At 39.8% G+C, this 17,151-nt stretch overlaps 1 protein-coding gene across 2 annotated transcripts in view; it reads left to right on the forward strand.

Moving 5' to 3' along the window:
• Nucleotides 1-17,151, forward strand: part of fgl1 (fibrinogen-like 1) — a 27,086-nt gene continuing 9,935 nt past the window's right edge. Inside the window, exons 1-5 of one of the 2 annotated variants that reach the window (XM_055635362.1) lie at nt 1-458; nt 620-701; nt 8,140-8,326; nt 11,082-11,241; nt 16,568-16,665. In XM_055635362.1, the coding sequence (XP_055491337.1) occupies nt 630-701; nt 8,140-8,326; nt 11,082-11,241; nt 16,568-16,665 (517 nt within the window). In that variant the 5' untranslated portion in view covers nt 1-458; nt 620-629. Of the gene's footprint in view, nt 702-8,139; nt 8,327-11,081; nt 11,242-16,567; nt 16,666-17,151 lie in introns of both variants that reach the window. The other variant, XM_055635371.1, reaches the window with a different exon arrangement.

Here is a 17,151-nt window from a genome sequence, read left to right on the forward strand (position 1 = left end):
CGCCGAGTTCCTCCAGCACTTCGTGTCTTCATTTCTGAGTTCTTCCGTCGTTTTCGTTTCTTTTTGTAACAGATTCCAGCAACTGCAGTCTTTTCTGTGTAGTCTTCGCGCTGTCAATCCTCAATTCGCTTGCAACAAAACGTGTCTCGTGTGTGTGTGTGTATAAAGTGTTAAGGCAACTGTGACTGTCTTCCTGCCAAACCAGCCAGTCATCTTCTTATATTCTATCTTTTGTCTTCCTTTTTTGGGGCCACCGCAGTCTCCTCCAGTCTGCTGACTGGTCGGATTTTTTTTTTCTCTCTCTCTCTGGAAACCATCTCAGCGGAAAACATTCCTGCTCATCGACTCACCCAAGATACAAATCCCCAACTCTGAAAACGGCTGAAATCTTCGAGCTCGCTGGAGACCCGATAGCCACTTGGAGCTGACCGCTTTGCTACTACAATTCTCAGGAAGAAGTAAATGTTCAATCTCAGTCTTCACTTTAGCCGCTCTTATCAGTGTGGATTATTTCCGTGTTAGTGGATGGAAAGTCTCCGTTTTCTACCGTCGGCCTGTTTGGATAATTCCCTGTGTATATATATATATATGTATTGTTCATTTTTGTGTTCGCTAACAGGAGTTCCGAAATGCAGCGACTCTGGGGTTCACTGTGTTCCCTGCTCGTGTGCACATCGATGCTGAGCTGCTGTTGCCTCTCGGTAAGTGAGTTCTGCTGTAACGAGCAAGAATGTAATTGTTCCGTTGTCGGTACAACATATGCCAATGGAACACTCTTGAGTTTACTGCAGTAAAAAGACACGCGATTACTGAGACTTTTTTAAACAAATCTTTACGACGAAGCTGGCCCAAACTCAAAAAAGTTGCAGCCTGAAAAGCAAAAGAAGCAGCTGGCAAAGTTAAAATGTTTTAAAATGTTTGCCAGACATTTTCAGTAAAAGTGGAGGTAAAGTGACGATGGAATATTGCTATTTGCTCAATCTAGAGTGGATGTGGAGGGGAAGCAGTGCTGTTCCAGATGTTTTCTATTGTGCAGCTGGGATCAGGCACTCACATTCCACTTACTGGCTTTGCCTCCCACACCACTGCTCTTTGAACTCTTGTCTGAATCCCGCACTCCTTGCAAAAATAAATCCATCTGTAGGGAATGAATCACTCTTGTTTGGTTACATTCTTCAGGAGTAACTTTCTCAAGAGAGCTGAAGTTCTCCTTAAGAAATTGTCAGTACTTTGGAGATATAAAATTGATCGGAATGTTTTTTATCTGACTACCTTTATTTGTAGTGGTTAACTGCGGAGACGAACATCCAAAAGAATATGTATTAACGGGAAGGTATCAATTCAACTCTTACCTCGGCAACCGGGAAATATACATCCAGTTAAGTAAATAGAACATAGATAAATACAGTGTGTAGGAAGCAACCGCAGATGATGGCATACACGGAAGATAGATACAAAATGCTGGAGCAATTCAGCAGGTCGGGCAGCATCTCTGGAGAAAAGGAATAGGTGACGTTTCGGGCTGAGACGCTTCTTCAGACTTAGAGTCAGGGGAGAGAGGAAATCGAGATATAAAAAGGTACAAAACAAATCAAAGCCGAATACTTTTCATATCTCTAGTTTCCCACTCCTCTAGTTTCCCACTCAGTCTGGAGAAGGGTCTCGACCAAGGGGTGACATAGAACCAGGAGATGTAAAGTCAGTATGGATAGAACTGAGGAATTGTAAGGGTAAGAAGACCCTAATGGGAGTTATCTAGAGGCCCCCAAGCAGTAGCCTGGATATACGGTGCAAGTTAAATCAAGAGTTTAAATTGGCATGTTGCAAAGGGTTGTTATGGGAGATTTCAACATGCAGGTAGACTGGGAAAATCAGGTTGGAACTGGACCCCAAGAAAGGGAGTTTGTGGAATGCCTCCGTGATGGATTCTTAGAGCAGCTTGTACTGGAGCCTACCAGTGAGAAGGCAATTCTGGACTTAGTGTTGTGCAATGAACCGGATTTGATAAGGGAACTCGAGGTAAAGGAACCATTAGGAGATGGTGACCATAATATGATGTTTTAATCTACAATGTGAGAGGGAGAAGGGTAAATCGGAGGTGTCAGAATTACAATTGTGTGAAGGTGACTATGGTGCCATGAGGGAGGAGCTGGCCAAAGTTGACAGTAAGATACCCTAGCAGGGATGACAATGGAACAACAATGGCAGGTATTATGGGAATAATACATAAGGTGCAGGATCAGTTCATTCCAAAGAGGAAGAAAGATTCCAAGGGGAGTAAGGAGCGACTGTGGCTGACAAGGGAAGTCAGGGAGAGTATAAAAATAAAAGAGAAGAAATATAACATAGGAAAGATGCGCAGGAAGCCAAAGGATTGGGTAATGTTTAAAGAGCAACAGAAGATAATTAAAAAGGCAATACAGGGAGAAAAGATGAGGTACGAAGGTAAGCTAGCCAAGAATATAAAGGAGGATAGTAAAAGCTTCATTAGGTATGTGAAGAGGAAAAACTAGTTAAGGCCAAAGTTGGACCATTGAAGACTAAAAAGAGTGAATTTATTATGGGGAACAAGGAAATAGCTGATTAGTTGAACAGGTACTTTGGATCCATCTTCACAAAGGAGGACACAAACAATCTTCCTGATGTACCAGCCAGAGGATCTGGGGTGGCAGAGGAACTGAAGGAGATTCCCATTAGGCAGGAAATGCTGTTCGTTAGACCGATGGGATTGAAGGCTGATAAATCCCCAGGGCCTGATGGTCTGCATCCCAGGGTACATAAGTAAGTGGCTCTAGAAATTGTGGATGCATTGGTGATCATTTTCCAATGTTCTATAGATTCAGGATCAGTTCCTGTGGATTGGAGGGTAGCTAATGTTGTTCCACTCTTTAAGAAGGGTGGAGAGAGAAAACAGGGAATTGTAGACTTGTTAGCCTGACATCGGTGGTGGGGAAGATGCTGGAGTCAATTATAAAAGATGAAATAGCAACACATTTGGATTGCAGTAGCAGGATCGGTCCGAGTCAGCATGGATTTATGAAGGGGATATCATGCTTGACTAATCTTCTGGAATTTCTTGAGGATGTAACCAGGATAATGGACAAGGGAGAGCCAGTGGATGTAGTATACCTGGACTTTCAGAAAGCATTTGATAAGGTCCCACAGAGATTAGTGGGCAAATTTAAAGCCCATGGTATTGGGGGTAGAATGCTGACATGGATAGAAAATTGGTTGGCAAACAGGAAACAAAGGGTAGAAATTAAAGGGTCCCTTTCAGAATGGCAGGCAGTGACTAGTGCGGTACCGCAAGGCTCGGTGCTGGGACCGCAGCTATTTACAATATATAATAATGATTTGGATGAAGTGATTAAAAGTAACATCAGCAAATTTGCAGATGACACAAAGCTGGGTGGCAGTGTGAACTGTGAGGAGGATGCTATGATGATGCAGGGTGACTTGGACAGGTTGGGTAAGTAGGCAAATGCATGGCAGATGCAGTTTAATGTGGATAAATATGAGGTTATCCTCTTTGGAGGCAAAAAACAGGAAGGCAGATTATTATCTAAATGGTGTCAAGTTGGGAAAAGGGGCAGTACAATGGGATCTGGGGGTCCTTGTTTATCAGTCACTGAATAAGCATGCAGGAACAGCAGGCAGTGAAGAAAGTGAATGGCATGTTGGCCTTCAAAACAAGAGTAGTCGTGTATAGGAGCAAAGAGGTCCTTCTGCAGTTGTACGGGGCCCTAGTGAGACCACACCTGGAGTATTGTGTGCAGTTTTGGTCCCCTAATTTGATGAAGGACATTCTTGCTATTGAGGGAGTGCAGCGTAGGTTTACATGGTTAATTCCCAGGATTGCGGGACTGTCGTATGCTGAGCGAATGGAGCGACTGGGCTTGTACACTCTGGAGTTTAGAAGAATGAGAGGGACTCTTATTGAAACATATAAGATTGTTAAGGGTTTGGACACGCTAGAGGCAGGAAACATGTTCCCGATGTTGGGGGAGTCCAGAACTAGGGGCCACAGTTTAAGAATAAGGGGTAAGCCATTTAGAACAGAAACGAGGAAACACTTTTTTTCCACAGAGAGTTGTGAGTGTGAATTTCTCTGCCTCGGTGTTGGAGGCCAGTTCTCTGGATACTTTCAAGAGAGAGCTAGATAGGCTCTTAAAGATAGTGGAATCAGAGGATATGGGGAAAAGACAGGTACGGGGTACTGATTGGAGATGATCAGCCATGATCACATTGAATGGTGGTGTTGGCTCGAAGGGCCGAATGGCCTACTCCTGCACCTATTGTCTATTGTCTATTGTCTTCCCCTTGAGCTTTCTTCCCACAGGAAGCCTGCAGTTATACTTGCACTTCTGGCTACATTACTTCCTGCATCTCAACAGTATTACTGCTGCAGAACTCCAATGAAAATGAGGCAAGCAGGCCACAGGTGATAGAAACTACAATCCTGAAACAGCGCTGCCCTGATAGCTTTTGGATAGCATCTGTTCATTATAAGTGTATCTGATGTGCCTGCATCTGACTTTCGGTTAATTTATACTTCAGTGGGAAGATCTTGAAGACTGGAATATGCTGATATGTGGCAGCACAATTTTGAGGACTTCTGGATTGGTTAAGCATCATTTGATCCAAGCCATTGAGTTTGGCTCTTGACTGCACTCTGCCATTGGAAATAGATAGGAATTGTTGGCTTTAATGTAAAGTTCTATTGCTAAGAAAAATGGTACAGTTACTCAATCAAGAACATCAGTTAGAACAAATTTGAATTTATTACATTTTTCCTGACAAAATCTGCCTCCGAGTTTTAAAAGCTCTTTGTAACATGAGGAAATATTCACTAATACCTGTATGGATTAAAATGCCTCCCCAAAGAAAGTAACAGCAAGTCTTATTTGGCATTTATAATAGGAGCCCATAATTAAATTAGTAATCATTGAAACTATGTTTAAATTTATTACACATTTGTTTTCAGTGTTATAAACAAATGGCAAATATTCATGCTGTGGCATGAATCATGTATCAAATACCACTGGACAAATTAAATAATCAAGTTGTGTGTTTACATTTTTGCATTGGATCTCCATAATCTAATATTTTAATCAATTCAAGATGCAGAATTCTATAAGATGGTTATTGCTGCACCAAATATTTGCTTATATATGCTTTTTGTTCATTACAAACTAAGCACAATGACATGATTTTATTGTCATAAATGGAATTGCATATTTTTTCTTAGCATGTTAAGTGATTATATTTTGCAGCGCACTTTCCAAAACACATAAATTATCTTTTTTTAAATTATTTTTACTTATGCTTTGAAATACCATTCAGTTTTCCAATTTTGCATCGACAAACTTTGATATTGCTGATGTTTGTATTAACAAATAAGTAACTGTTTGCATTAACAAATTTGGAGTAACCGACCGATAATACAGGTAAATATAGAAATTAATTCAAAATATTAAACTTGAAGTGAATCAATTTACACTTTTTCTTATAATGGAAAGATTGATATGGCTAGCAGTAATATAGAAACAAGGAATTGCAGATGCTGGTTTTAAAAAGAAGACACAGTGTGCTGTAGTAGCTGAACAGGTCATACAGCATATCAGGAAAACATGAAGAGGTGGCATTCTGTGTTGGGACCGTTCTTCCGACTTTATCCTGAGAAGCTGCTGACTCACTGGGCTTTTCCAGCACTCCGTGTCTTCTTTTGCATCAACATAGGATCTTTTGCAAACACAGCACTTTATTTATTCTGTAACTTACAAAACTTTAACACGCGGAATGTACTGCCTTGCAGAGTTCCCTCCATCTTGTTGGTCATTTCCCAAGGGATTTGGAACACATAAATGTTTTCCAGTTTTCTCATGGCATGTTGGCACAAAATGATGCATTTGCAATGACTATAATGTTTGATTCTGAAAGCAGCAATTAATTGTCAACATGAGTAAACAAGATTAAGTCTGAATATTTTTCATACCACATCTCTGACAGTACTTCCAAAAATGCTTATAAGTTTAGAGTCATGGAGTGATAGTGTGTAAACAAGCCCTTTGGCCCAACCTGCCTACACCGACCTACATCACCCATGTACACTAGTCCCCCTGCCTGCTTTTGGCCCATATCTCTCTAAATCTATCATATCCATGTACCTGTCTAAATGTTTCTTAACTGTTGCGATAGTATCTACCTCTACCTCCTCCGGCAGCTTGTTTCATGCGCCCACTACCTTTGTATAAAAACGTTACTCCTCAGGTTCCTATTAAATCTTTCCTCCTTCCCCTTAAATCTTTCCCCCTTCACCTTAAACCTGCGTCCTCTGGTTCTCGATTCCCCTACTCTAGGCAAGAGACTCAGTGCATCTACACAATCTATTTCTCTCATGATTTTATTCACCTCTGTAAGATCACCCCTCATCCTCCTGTGCTCCAAGGAGTCCGAGCCTGCTCAACCTCTCCCTGTAGCTTCGGCCCTCGAGTCCTGGCAATATCCTTGCTAATCTTCTCTGCACCTTTTCCAGATTGACAACATCTTTTCTATAACATGGTGTCCAAAACTGAACACAGCATTCTAAATGTGCCCTCACCAATGTCTTATACAACTGCAACATGACCTCCCAACGTCTATACTCAGGATTCAAGATTGTTTAATTGTAATATGTAGCAGCAACATAACAATGAAATCCTTACTACTGCAGCTTAACAAGCCTGTAACACAAGATAAATATATGAAAATCACCAATACAATAGAATAATGACCACAATACCAGGTAACCAGAATAGTGCAGAACAAAGTTTGTAGCACAACTAAAGGCCCAGTCCATAGAAGACCATAGTTGCTGAGATTAATTTGTGCAGTGTTTATGAGTTGATCTTTGCTGGGATGAAGCTGTTCTTGAACCTCTTGGTCACAGTTTTCAAGTTCCAGTACCTTCTTCTCGATGGGAGTAAGAAATGAGAGGGTGCACAGGATGCTGTGGGTCCTTGATGATGTTGGTTCACTTTTTGAGGCAGTGCCTCATGTGGATCCTTCGATGATAGGGAGGCCTTCAAGACAGTAAATGAAATTAAAAAAAATAACTGAAGATGCTGAAATTCTGAAATAAAAACAGGACATGTTGCAAATACTCAACAGATCAGGTATCACCTGTGGAAAGGGAAACAATGAATTATTTAAGTCCAGGATCCTTAGTCAGAACTTCAAAAGTGAAATCATAATCAAGATATTTTACCATTAACCAGAAAGTGGGGAGGGAAGGATAAAACAAAGGGGTAGCTCTGATAAGGTCTGTGGAATGTTGATACTAATGAGGTTAAGAAATATGTCCAGCAAGTCAGACTATCTTAAGAAAAAGTGACCCACCCCTGCTCCCCACATTCTCTGCTACTGAAAACAAAATTGTTTTTCTCACTTTCCGAGTTCTGAAGAAGGGCCCTGGATTTGAAACATTATTTTTTTCAATGGATACTGTGAGTGTTACCCGGATTCTCTGATTTTATATCAAGGATATAAAACCCTATGTTAATGCAAGGCACAAGGAACTGCAAATACTGGTTTACAAAAAAGTGCTGGAGTAATTCAGCGGGTCAGGTAGCATCTCCTGAGAATATCACTAGGTAGTGTTTTGGGTTGGGACCCTGTTTCAGATTGATTAAGGTGGGATGAGATGGTTAAGGCAGGGTGGGGTGGCGTTAGTGGGATGGGAGAAAAATGGAAGAAAGGAAAGGCAGGATAAAGCCTAGCAAGTGATTGGTGACAGGGAGTTTTGATAGGGAGATAATTGGACAAAATCCCTCGCACCTGTATCCACCTATATCCACCTATCACTCACCAGGCTTTGTCCTGTGCTTCCTCTCGTCCAGATATCTCAGCCTCCCCATCCCCTGACTCCACCACAATCAGTCTGAAGAAGCGTGCCGAAACAAAACTTCAACAATTCATGTTTCCCAGAGATGCTGCCTGGCCTGCTGAGTTATTCCAGCACATTGTGTCTTCATTTCCTATATGTTAATTCGAGTTACTTTAATTTGTTGATTTAAGGGAAAAAGTTTATGTTTCATATTTAATGCGCAGGGCAGTGTCCCCTCCCTGCATTCTCAATGACTGTCATGTTTGATTCTGAAGGCACCTGTCGATTGTCATCATGAACAAATGAGACTGAGGGCTCAGGTGAAAGCTCTGGAACTCAGGATTAAACAGCAACAACTTCAGATTGAGGCAATCTTGAGAGAGAGAGAAAACCAGAAAAACATTGATGTGTCAGAAGATGATGAATCCCTCAATGAAATGGAAGGAAGAAAATACTTTGCAGGTTAGACATGACTTATTTACAAGATTATTTTTAATAAACATAAAGCTACCTCAATAGTTACTGAGATTAAAATATAGGAGGGCCGAAAATGACAATCATTTAAAAATCACATCTTCCAAAAAATAAACAAACAGTAAACACCAAAATGTATGAAGCAGATCAGATATGAAAGAAATAAGAGTCTATTTCAAAACAAACGCTTCAGTATCATCTGGAAAAAAAACTATTAACCTATTTATTGTGTTCAGTTCTGGGCACCACGTTATAAGAAAGATATTGTCAAACTGGAAAGGGTACAGAGAAGATTTACAAGGATGTTGCCAGGACTAGAGGGTATGAGCTCTATGGAGATGTTGTGCAGGCTGGGACTCTATTCCTTGGAGCACAGGAGGATGAGGCGTGATCTTATAGATGCGTATAGATCATGAGAGGAATAGATCGGATAAATGCACAGAGTCTCTTGCCCAGAGTAGCGAATAGAGGACGAGGACTTGGGATTAAGGTGAAGGGGTAAAGATTTAATAGGAATCTGAGGGGTAACCTTTCCACACAAAAGGTGGTGGGTGTATGGAGCAAGCTGACAGAGGAGGTAGTTGAGGCAGGGACTATCCCAACATTTAAGAAACAGACTGGTACATGGATATGACAGGTTTGGAGGGATATGGACCAAACGTGGGCAGGTGCGACGTGTAGCTGGGACATGTGTTTGGCATGGGCAAGATGGGCTGAAGGGCCTGTTTCAATAGACAATAGGCAATAAGTGCAGGAGTAGGCCATTCAATGTGATTATGACTGATCATCCATAATCAGTATCCCGCTCCTGCCTTCTCCCCATATCCATTGACTCTGGTAGCTTTAAGAGCTCTATCTAACTGTTGAAAGCATCCAGAGAATCAGCCTCCACTGCCTTCTGAGGCAGAGAATTCCACGGATTCACAACTCTCTGGGTGAAAAAGTGTTTCCTCATCTCCGTTTGAAATGTCCTACCCCTTATTCTTAAACTGTGGCCCTTGGTTCTGCACTCCCCCAACATCGGGAACATATTTCCTGCCTCTAGCGTGCCGAATCCCTTAATAATCTTATATGTTTCAATAAGATTCCCTCTCATCCTTCTAAATTGCAGTGTATACAAGCCTAGTCACTCCATTCTATCAACATATGATAGGCCAACCATCCCGGAAATTAACCTGGTGAACCTACACTGCACTCATGCAATAGCAGGAATGTCCTTCCTCAAATTTGGAGACCAAAACTACACACAATACTCCAGGTGCGGTCTCACCAGGGCCCTGTACAACTGCAGAAGGACCTCTTTGCTCCTTTTTCTCAACTCCTTGTGAACTCTATTGTTGGAAGATATTCCGTGTAAAAATTATATTGAAGCTCTGACATGATATTGCCTTTCAAAACTCAATTTTGTGAGTTAGCTTGTGTCAGTCATATTTAGTTTAGTTTTAGTTTAGAGATACAGTACAGAAACAGGCCCTTCGGCCCATTGAGTCCACGCCAACTAGCGATCACCATATACTTCTCTGTCCTGCACACTAGGGACAATTCATAATGTTTTTTTACTGAAGCCAAATTAACTAGTGCAAAAGGGTGATCAATGGTCAGCATGGACTCAGCGGGCCAAAGGGCCTGTTTTTATGCAATATCACTAAACTAAACTAAAGTAAAATTTGCTTTGTAGCCACATTTAAAAAAATTTAAGTTTGTAATTTAAATACCTCAAGTAAATTGTCAGCCTTTTTCCAAGCAGACTCAACCTGTCCAACCTTTCAATATACTATCATATTTTTAATGATATCATTGTAAGTCAACTCCCAAGTAACTTCACATCCTTTTTTATAACATGGCAACCAGATTTGTGCACTATTCCAAGTGTAGTATCACCACACATTCAACATGGGCTTAGCACAATTCATCTCCTTTTTAATTTTTTTACTCCACAGATATATCATAGTTTTTCCCTTCTTTGGACTTTATTATTCAGAGGTGCCACCTTTTTATGTTTGTTGCATTTGCAATCTAGGGTCTTTTTGTTTTTCTACCTCACCTAGACTTGCAATTAAATAGTGATCCCCTTGGTTTTCCTATCAAGGTACAAACTCACATTTATTTGCGTTGAACTCATTTATCAGTAATCTGCCTATTTTGCATTTAATCACGTATTCCTGCTATTTGTTGCAGTCCCCCTCATTGTTGACTATTAATTCTGATTGGATGTCTTCTGCAAGATTAGAAATTCTGTTTTTTTAATTCTAAATTCAAACTCAATAATGTAAATGTGAGCGGCACTGGTTCCAGAACTGATCTTTGTATCCTTAGTTTCAACCCCTGCTTTTGGTCCTGAAGTCAGCTAGCTATTTGACTAATTCTGCAATTTCTTCACATTCTCTGATATTCCCTGGTGTTTCATGATGTTTTATCAGAGACCTTTCTTAAAACCAAAGGAAAACTTGAAATCTAGAGGTATGCGTTTTCACATTGTTGTACCTCTTATCTGATGGAAAAAGGTAGAAGAGGGAGTGAGGCTGGGGTGAGACTCGTCCTTGATCAGGCCAGCAGCATGGATCTCCATATAGCCCACTGTTGCCTCCTCTTCCTTTCCCTTGTCCTCAGATCAATTTCTCCCTTATCTTTCTTCAGCACTGTCCTGACTATATCCAACCCTTCCCCCTACCCCACCACATTTATTTTTCTACAACCAACTTCCCTCGTCAGAATAACATTCTCAAATTTATATTTGATGAAGATTGTGCAGAGCTGTACAACAGTGGTAACAGGCATAGTGGATTTTACCGAATTCAGCCACTGGCATCACGTACAAGCTTTCTCGTGCACTGTGACATGACAGAAGGTGGTGGCTGGACTGTCGTTCAAAGACGAACTGATGGCAGTGAAAATTTTGACAGGTTTGACACTTTTAAAAACAAATTCTTTAGTTAATACACTTCAAAGATTTTTTTGCATAATATATCTGATGGATGAGGATATTAATTTTACCACCATTGCTACTTATTTAACCCATTCTAGTAATATTGTTCCTTCTTTATTATGGTGGAAGCTTTCAAGATTCCTATTCAAGTGACACTAATCAATTTACTTTACCAAAATCTGCTTAAACCTGAAATTTTTGCAATCAGAATGTCTATAGTTACTATAATTATGCTAAAACTTTCATAGCTTTTGTGTGTAAAATGTTTCTTAAGATGTAACTTCAATTGACTAACCTCCGAAAAGAATTGAATGTTTTTCCTGTATGATACATCAATTTGAAATTTACTGCTAAATTGTAATGTGCATTAAAATGTGATCAGTTACAGGTATTTTAAATGTTGCAAAGAGAGAGAAGTAATTTATAAATTTGTATCAAATCTTTTTTTTGTTGAAGTGGCTACAATGAAATATAAAGTAGAAACAAGGAACTGCAGATCTGGGTTTACAAAGAAAGACACAAAGTCCTGGAGTAACTCAACGGGTCAGATCGTATCTCAAGAGAACATGGCTAAGAGACGTTTCAGATTGGGACTCTCTATAACAGTCAGTCTGAAGAAGGATTCTGATGTGAAATGGTGCCTTTCCATATTCTCTTGAGTTGCTGCCTGACCTGCAGAGCTACTCCAGCACTTTGTGTCTTTTCTATGAAACAAAATCCAGCTTCAGCAAAAGTACACTTCTGAATCCCCGTTCTCTGTCCCACTAACAGAACTTATAAAAGTGAATACAAGATTTATTTATGTTACGTATTGATATGATATGAAAATCTTACCTCACAATGTTGTTAACATTAAGACGGTTTAGTGTAACAGGAAACAACCTGCTTTTGCATTTTTGTTTTAAAACAAACTTTACTTAGAAATTGAAATACATCATATCACAATTTGACTTTAAATATTTTGCTTAAAGATTGTCTTCATTAATATTTAATTAATAATGTATTTAATATAAATGGTTCAGAAGCATTTGGAAACAAGCAACAATTAAAATTTCTACAACAATCCTAACTGATCATTTGAAATTCACATCTGGAAATAATTTCCTTAAAATTTGTCAATGGAATGTGAACAGCATTAACACACCCAACGTTTATTGCCAAACTAGTTTAGTTTTGTTATTTCATTGCTCCTGAGAAGGTGGTGGAAAACTGGCTTCTTGAACAGCTGCTTGAACTTTTACTGAAGTTACAAGTACAAGAACTAGAAACAAGGAACTGCAGAGGCTGGTTTTGAAAAAAATAGACACAAAGTGCTGGAGTAACTCAGCAAGTCAGGCAGCATCTCCAAAGATTGAGATTAAAAGTACAAGATCTGTTGGGCTAAGAATTCCAGTATTTAGACCCAATAACAATGATGTAATATCTTGATATTAGGAGAGTTCAAGTTCAAGTTCAAGTGAGTTTATTGTCATGTGTCCCAGATAGGACAATGAAATTCTTGCTTTTCTTCAGCACACAGAACATAGGAGGCATTTACTACAAAACAGATCAGTGTGTCCATATACCATTATATAAATATAAACACATGAATAAATAGACTGATAAAGTGCAAATAACAGATAATGGGTTATTAATGATCAGAGTTTTGTCCGAGCCAGGTTTAATAGCCTGATGGCTGTGGGGAAGTAGCTATTCCTGAACCTGGTTGTTGCAGTCTTCAGGCTCCTGTACCTTCTACCTGAAGGTAGCAGGGAGATGAGTGTGTGGCCAGGATGGTGTGGGTCGTTGATGATACTGCCAGCCTTTTTGAGTGTGTGACTTGGAGGAGAACTTGCAAGTGGTGACGTTGCCATGTGCTATCTGTCCTTGTCCATCTGCATGGCAGAGACCATGAATTTGGAATTTGGAACATGGTGTCAAAAGTGCTTTGGTGTATTGCTGTTATTTGTTAATGACGCACATTGAAAACTGGTGTACTGGTGGTGATTAGAGTGAATGTTTCAGGCTGGTGAGTTGAGCTGATTACTTATTCTGGATGGTGATGAATTACTTATGTTGCTGGAGCGGCACTCAAGTAACTAAATGGAGAATATTCTTTCTCACTTCTGGCTTGTGCTTTGTAGATTGGGAAGTCCAAAAGCAAATACTCTTTTGATGATGCCCAACTTCCGGCTTTTTGTTTTTGTAGTGCCAGTATTTACATGGCTGCTACTATTAGATTTCTTGTCAATTAAACTTCCAGCGTTTTTGATACTGAGCTATCTGCTGCTGGTAATGTTGAATGTCAGGTGGAGGTAGGTAGACGCCCTCATTTTGTAGATGGCCGCTCCCTAATGTTTCTGTGCTGCAAATATTACTTGCCACATCTGGAATATTGTCGAGGTCTATTTTGTGTCTTTATCAGAAGGATTGTGTATGTCCCCATATTTGTCAAAAGGCACTGTTCAGTGGAACTCCTGGGGTTTCGATATGGATGGCACAATGACGCAGTGACTGAACTGCTGCCTCACAGCACAGGTGATCTTTGGTGTGCGGTTTGCATGTTCTCCCAGTTAACAAATGGTTTTCTCCCTCAACCAAATACATGCTGGTTGGTAGGTAAATTGGTAGGCACACTCAGCTGCCCCTTCTACCTGAAGGGAGTTGATGAGCATGTAGGGGGGTATAGTTTATAGGGGGGGAAAAAGGCGGGGAATGGGAGTGATATCTTTCCCAGCATAGTTTCAATGGACTAAATGACCTCTTTCCCTCTTAATGAAAATACGACCATACAGTAAGTCTTTCCACTGATTTCCATTGACTAGTTTTACCATGTGCCCTTGACTCGCCGATGTAATTTAAACTCACTACACAAGCTTGGCTATATATTAATGTTTAGAAAAGGATTCCAGGATAGATGAAGCTGAATAGTGCTGGTGAAATTCAAACTGATCATCAATAATAAAGCACTGGGCTAAAGAGCTCTACTTCGCTGGTCTGGATTCCAAGAGGCGCTTGTAAAGTTCTGCCGATACAATTGGTCAGGATGTGAGCAATAAATTATTCAGAGCACCTTTTAATAGTGGAAAAAATGAGTCAATGTTTTATGAATACAAGGCTTAGAGCTAACCGTGATGCGCTTCATTTATTGAGAATTGTTTCACAGGAAAGTAAAGACTGTCGTAATTTATTAAAACAACCTCAGTGAAAATATATGGCGGTTGATGTTATTACAAAGATCCCAAGCAAATTAAAGGCAAATTCAGCAAAAGTAGATGGCAGGACACTTTAGACTTCTTGACTTTAGAGATACAGCAAGGAAACAGGTCATTTGGTCCACCAAGTCCACGCCGACCAGCGATCACTAATGCTATCCTACACACTAGGGACAATTTACAAATTTTACCGGACAATTAACCTACAAGCATGTATACGTCTTTGGAATGTGGGAGGAAACCACAGCACTCGGAGAAAACCCATGTGGTCACAGGGAAAACGTACAAACTCTGTACAGACAGCACCCATAGTCAGGATCGAACCCAGGGGTCTGCCGCTGTAAGTCAGCAGCTCTACCATTATGCCACTATGATGCCTAGTCTCTTATGTTTAAGATCTCTACCTCCCTCAAGATCTGAGATGGTACTTATGATAAACATTTTTTTCACTGTCTTGACCAAACAATTCTTGTATTAGGAGTCTAGCTATTTGTGAAGGCAATGTCATTAGTTTCTTGCAAAAATGCAATTAGTGTACAGTATCTTGGTTTGATAATCATAGCGTCAAGCAACAGGGAAACAAGCCATTCAGCCCACCAGGTCCCCTCTGACCAGTGGGTGCCCATCAGTAATGAATCTCATCTTTCACCCCCCATGCCGAGGCAATTAAAGTGCTCCAGTAGACTATTTTTAAATGCTGTCAGCAACTCTGCTTCCACCAGTCCTCAGGCAGCAGTGTATTCCAAATATTAACCAATTTCTGGGTGAAAAGGATTCTCATCAAAATCCCCTCTAAATCTTTCACCTCTTACCCTGACTCTTTGTCCTCCAGTTTTCATACGTTTATGTACTAGGAGCAGAATTAGGCCATTTGGCCCATCGTTCAACCATGGCTGATCTACCTTTCCCTCTCAACCCCATTTTCCTGCCTTCACCCCATAACCCCTGACACCCTTACTAATCAAGAATATGTCAATCTCTGCCATAAAAATATCTATTGATTTGGCCTTTACATCTGTCAATAAATTCCACAGATTCATCACCTATTAACTAAATATATTCCTTTTCACCTCCTTTTAAAATCTCATCTCCTTTCTCATCTCCTCTCTTTTATCAACCTCTGAGAATAGTTTCCTGCCGACTACCCATTTATACCTCCATAATTGTATATACTTTATTTATGACTCCTTTTAACCTCCTCTGCTCAAGGGAAAACAGACCCAGCCTCTCCAATCATTCCTCATATGTGAAACATTTAATGCTTTTGATTGTGCTTATTGATTAGAATTCAGTATCTTCATTTCCTGCAGGTCCATCAAATGCACATGGAATGAATTGAAACAATCAACAAAAATAAAAAAAATGTTCCTTACATTTGTTGATTATCAGTTTTCACCGAATACTGGAGCCTTCTTTTAATCAAAATAGGTTTTCTTATGTATTGCAGTTCAAATGTTTATTTAAATGTTCCTTTATTTTCTTTAGAAATTATTGTTCATTCCCATTGGCCAAAGTTACTTTCAAGCTTGGTTTTAAGCAGTTACCAATGCTCACCAAAGCTCTCATCAGGGTTTAAAGGGACATAGTAAACAACACAAAAATCCCACCTAACTTGCATCCTTCTACAAAGCAATTCTGAGTCAAATATAATGCAATCCGAATACAATTAAAACAGATGTAGTCATCTTCTCTTACCTAATGAATTAAAGATATAGGCATAATTAATAATGAATACAGGTGTACAATTCATAATTAATGTGCATGCTCATGTATAATTAATAATAGTGTACTCTCTCTTGCTAGGTTGAAGACATTCAAGATTACCACAGACAGTTCAAATGACACTACCTCCTTATTGCACATTGACCTTTTCAGCAGTTGAATGCAACCTAATTTCTACTGCACTATTTTTTACAATTCATTTCTGATTGGTTCACAGTAAACATTTAAAAAATATGATCATCTAGCTTAATTTGCAGTAAATACAGATAATTGTGTCCAAACATCTGTTACAAGTTAGCCCTTTCTGCCACACAATCTTTTACAGTATCTAGTTTTACTTTTAAGAAAATAACTTTTAAAATAATATATTTCACAATTTCTTTGCAGGGTTTGGTCTGATTATAAACGAGGATTTGGAAACTTCCAATCAATCAATGGAGAATATTGGTTAGGAAATGACAACTTGAATTATTTAACATCACAGGGTATGCATTCCAACACCTTTGATTATTATGAGCTGCATTCTTTCTAATTGAAATACCGGTTAAGATTAAACAAACTGCTTCAATGTAATTTGAGCCCTCTTTGTAGAATAGAAAGGAAATACACTGTCTTTTGTGAGCAGTGAGCAGTGCATGCAAGGATTTTGCTGTGTGCTTATGGACCCAGCATTGTCAAGAACTGTGGAAGGGACATTTCCAGCAGAGAAGTTGGGAATCTCTGGATGGTTTTGGTCCAGAAACACAACTGAAAATGATACATGACTGTCCATCGAACGTGTCCAAAGACAGGCAGCTCGATTTGTTACCAAACTTCTGAATTCACTCGGTGGAACCCTCTTCAAGACAGACGTAAATCTCACCATTTGACCTGTTTTTACAAAATGTTAAATAGTCAGCTCGACATAGATTACCAAACCTACACCAAACCTATTAAGAGCAGACAAGGGCTGATCCAATTCGATCCAATTT

The sequence above is a fragment of the Leucoraja erinacea genome, chromosome 1 (assembly GCF_028641065.1).
Source record: "Leucoraja erinacea ecotype New England chromosome 1, Leri_hhj_1, whole genome shotgun sequence".
Classification (NCBI taxonomy): Eukaryota; Metazoa; Chordata; class Chondrichthyes; order Rajiformes; family Rajidae; genus Leucoraja; species Leucoraja erinaceus.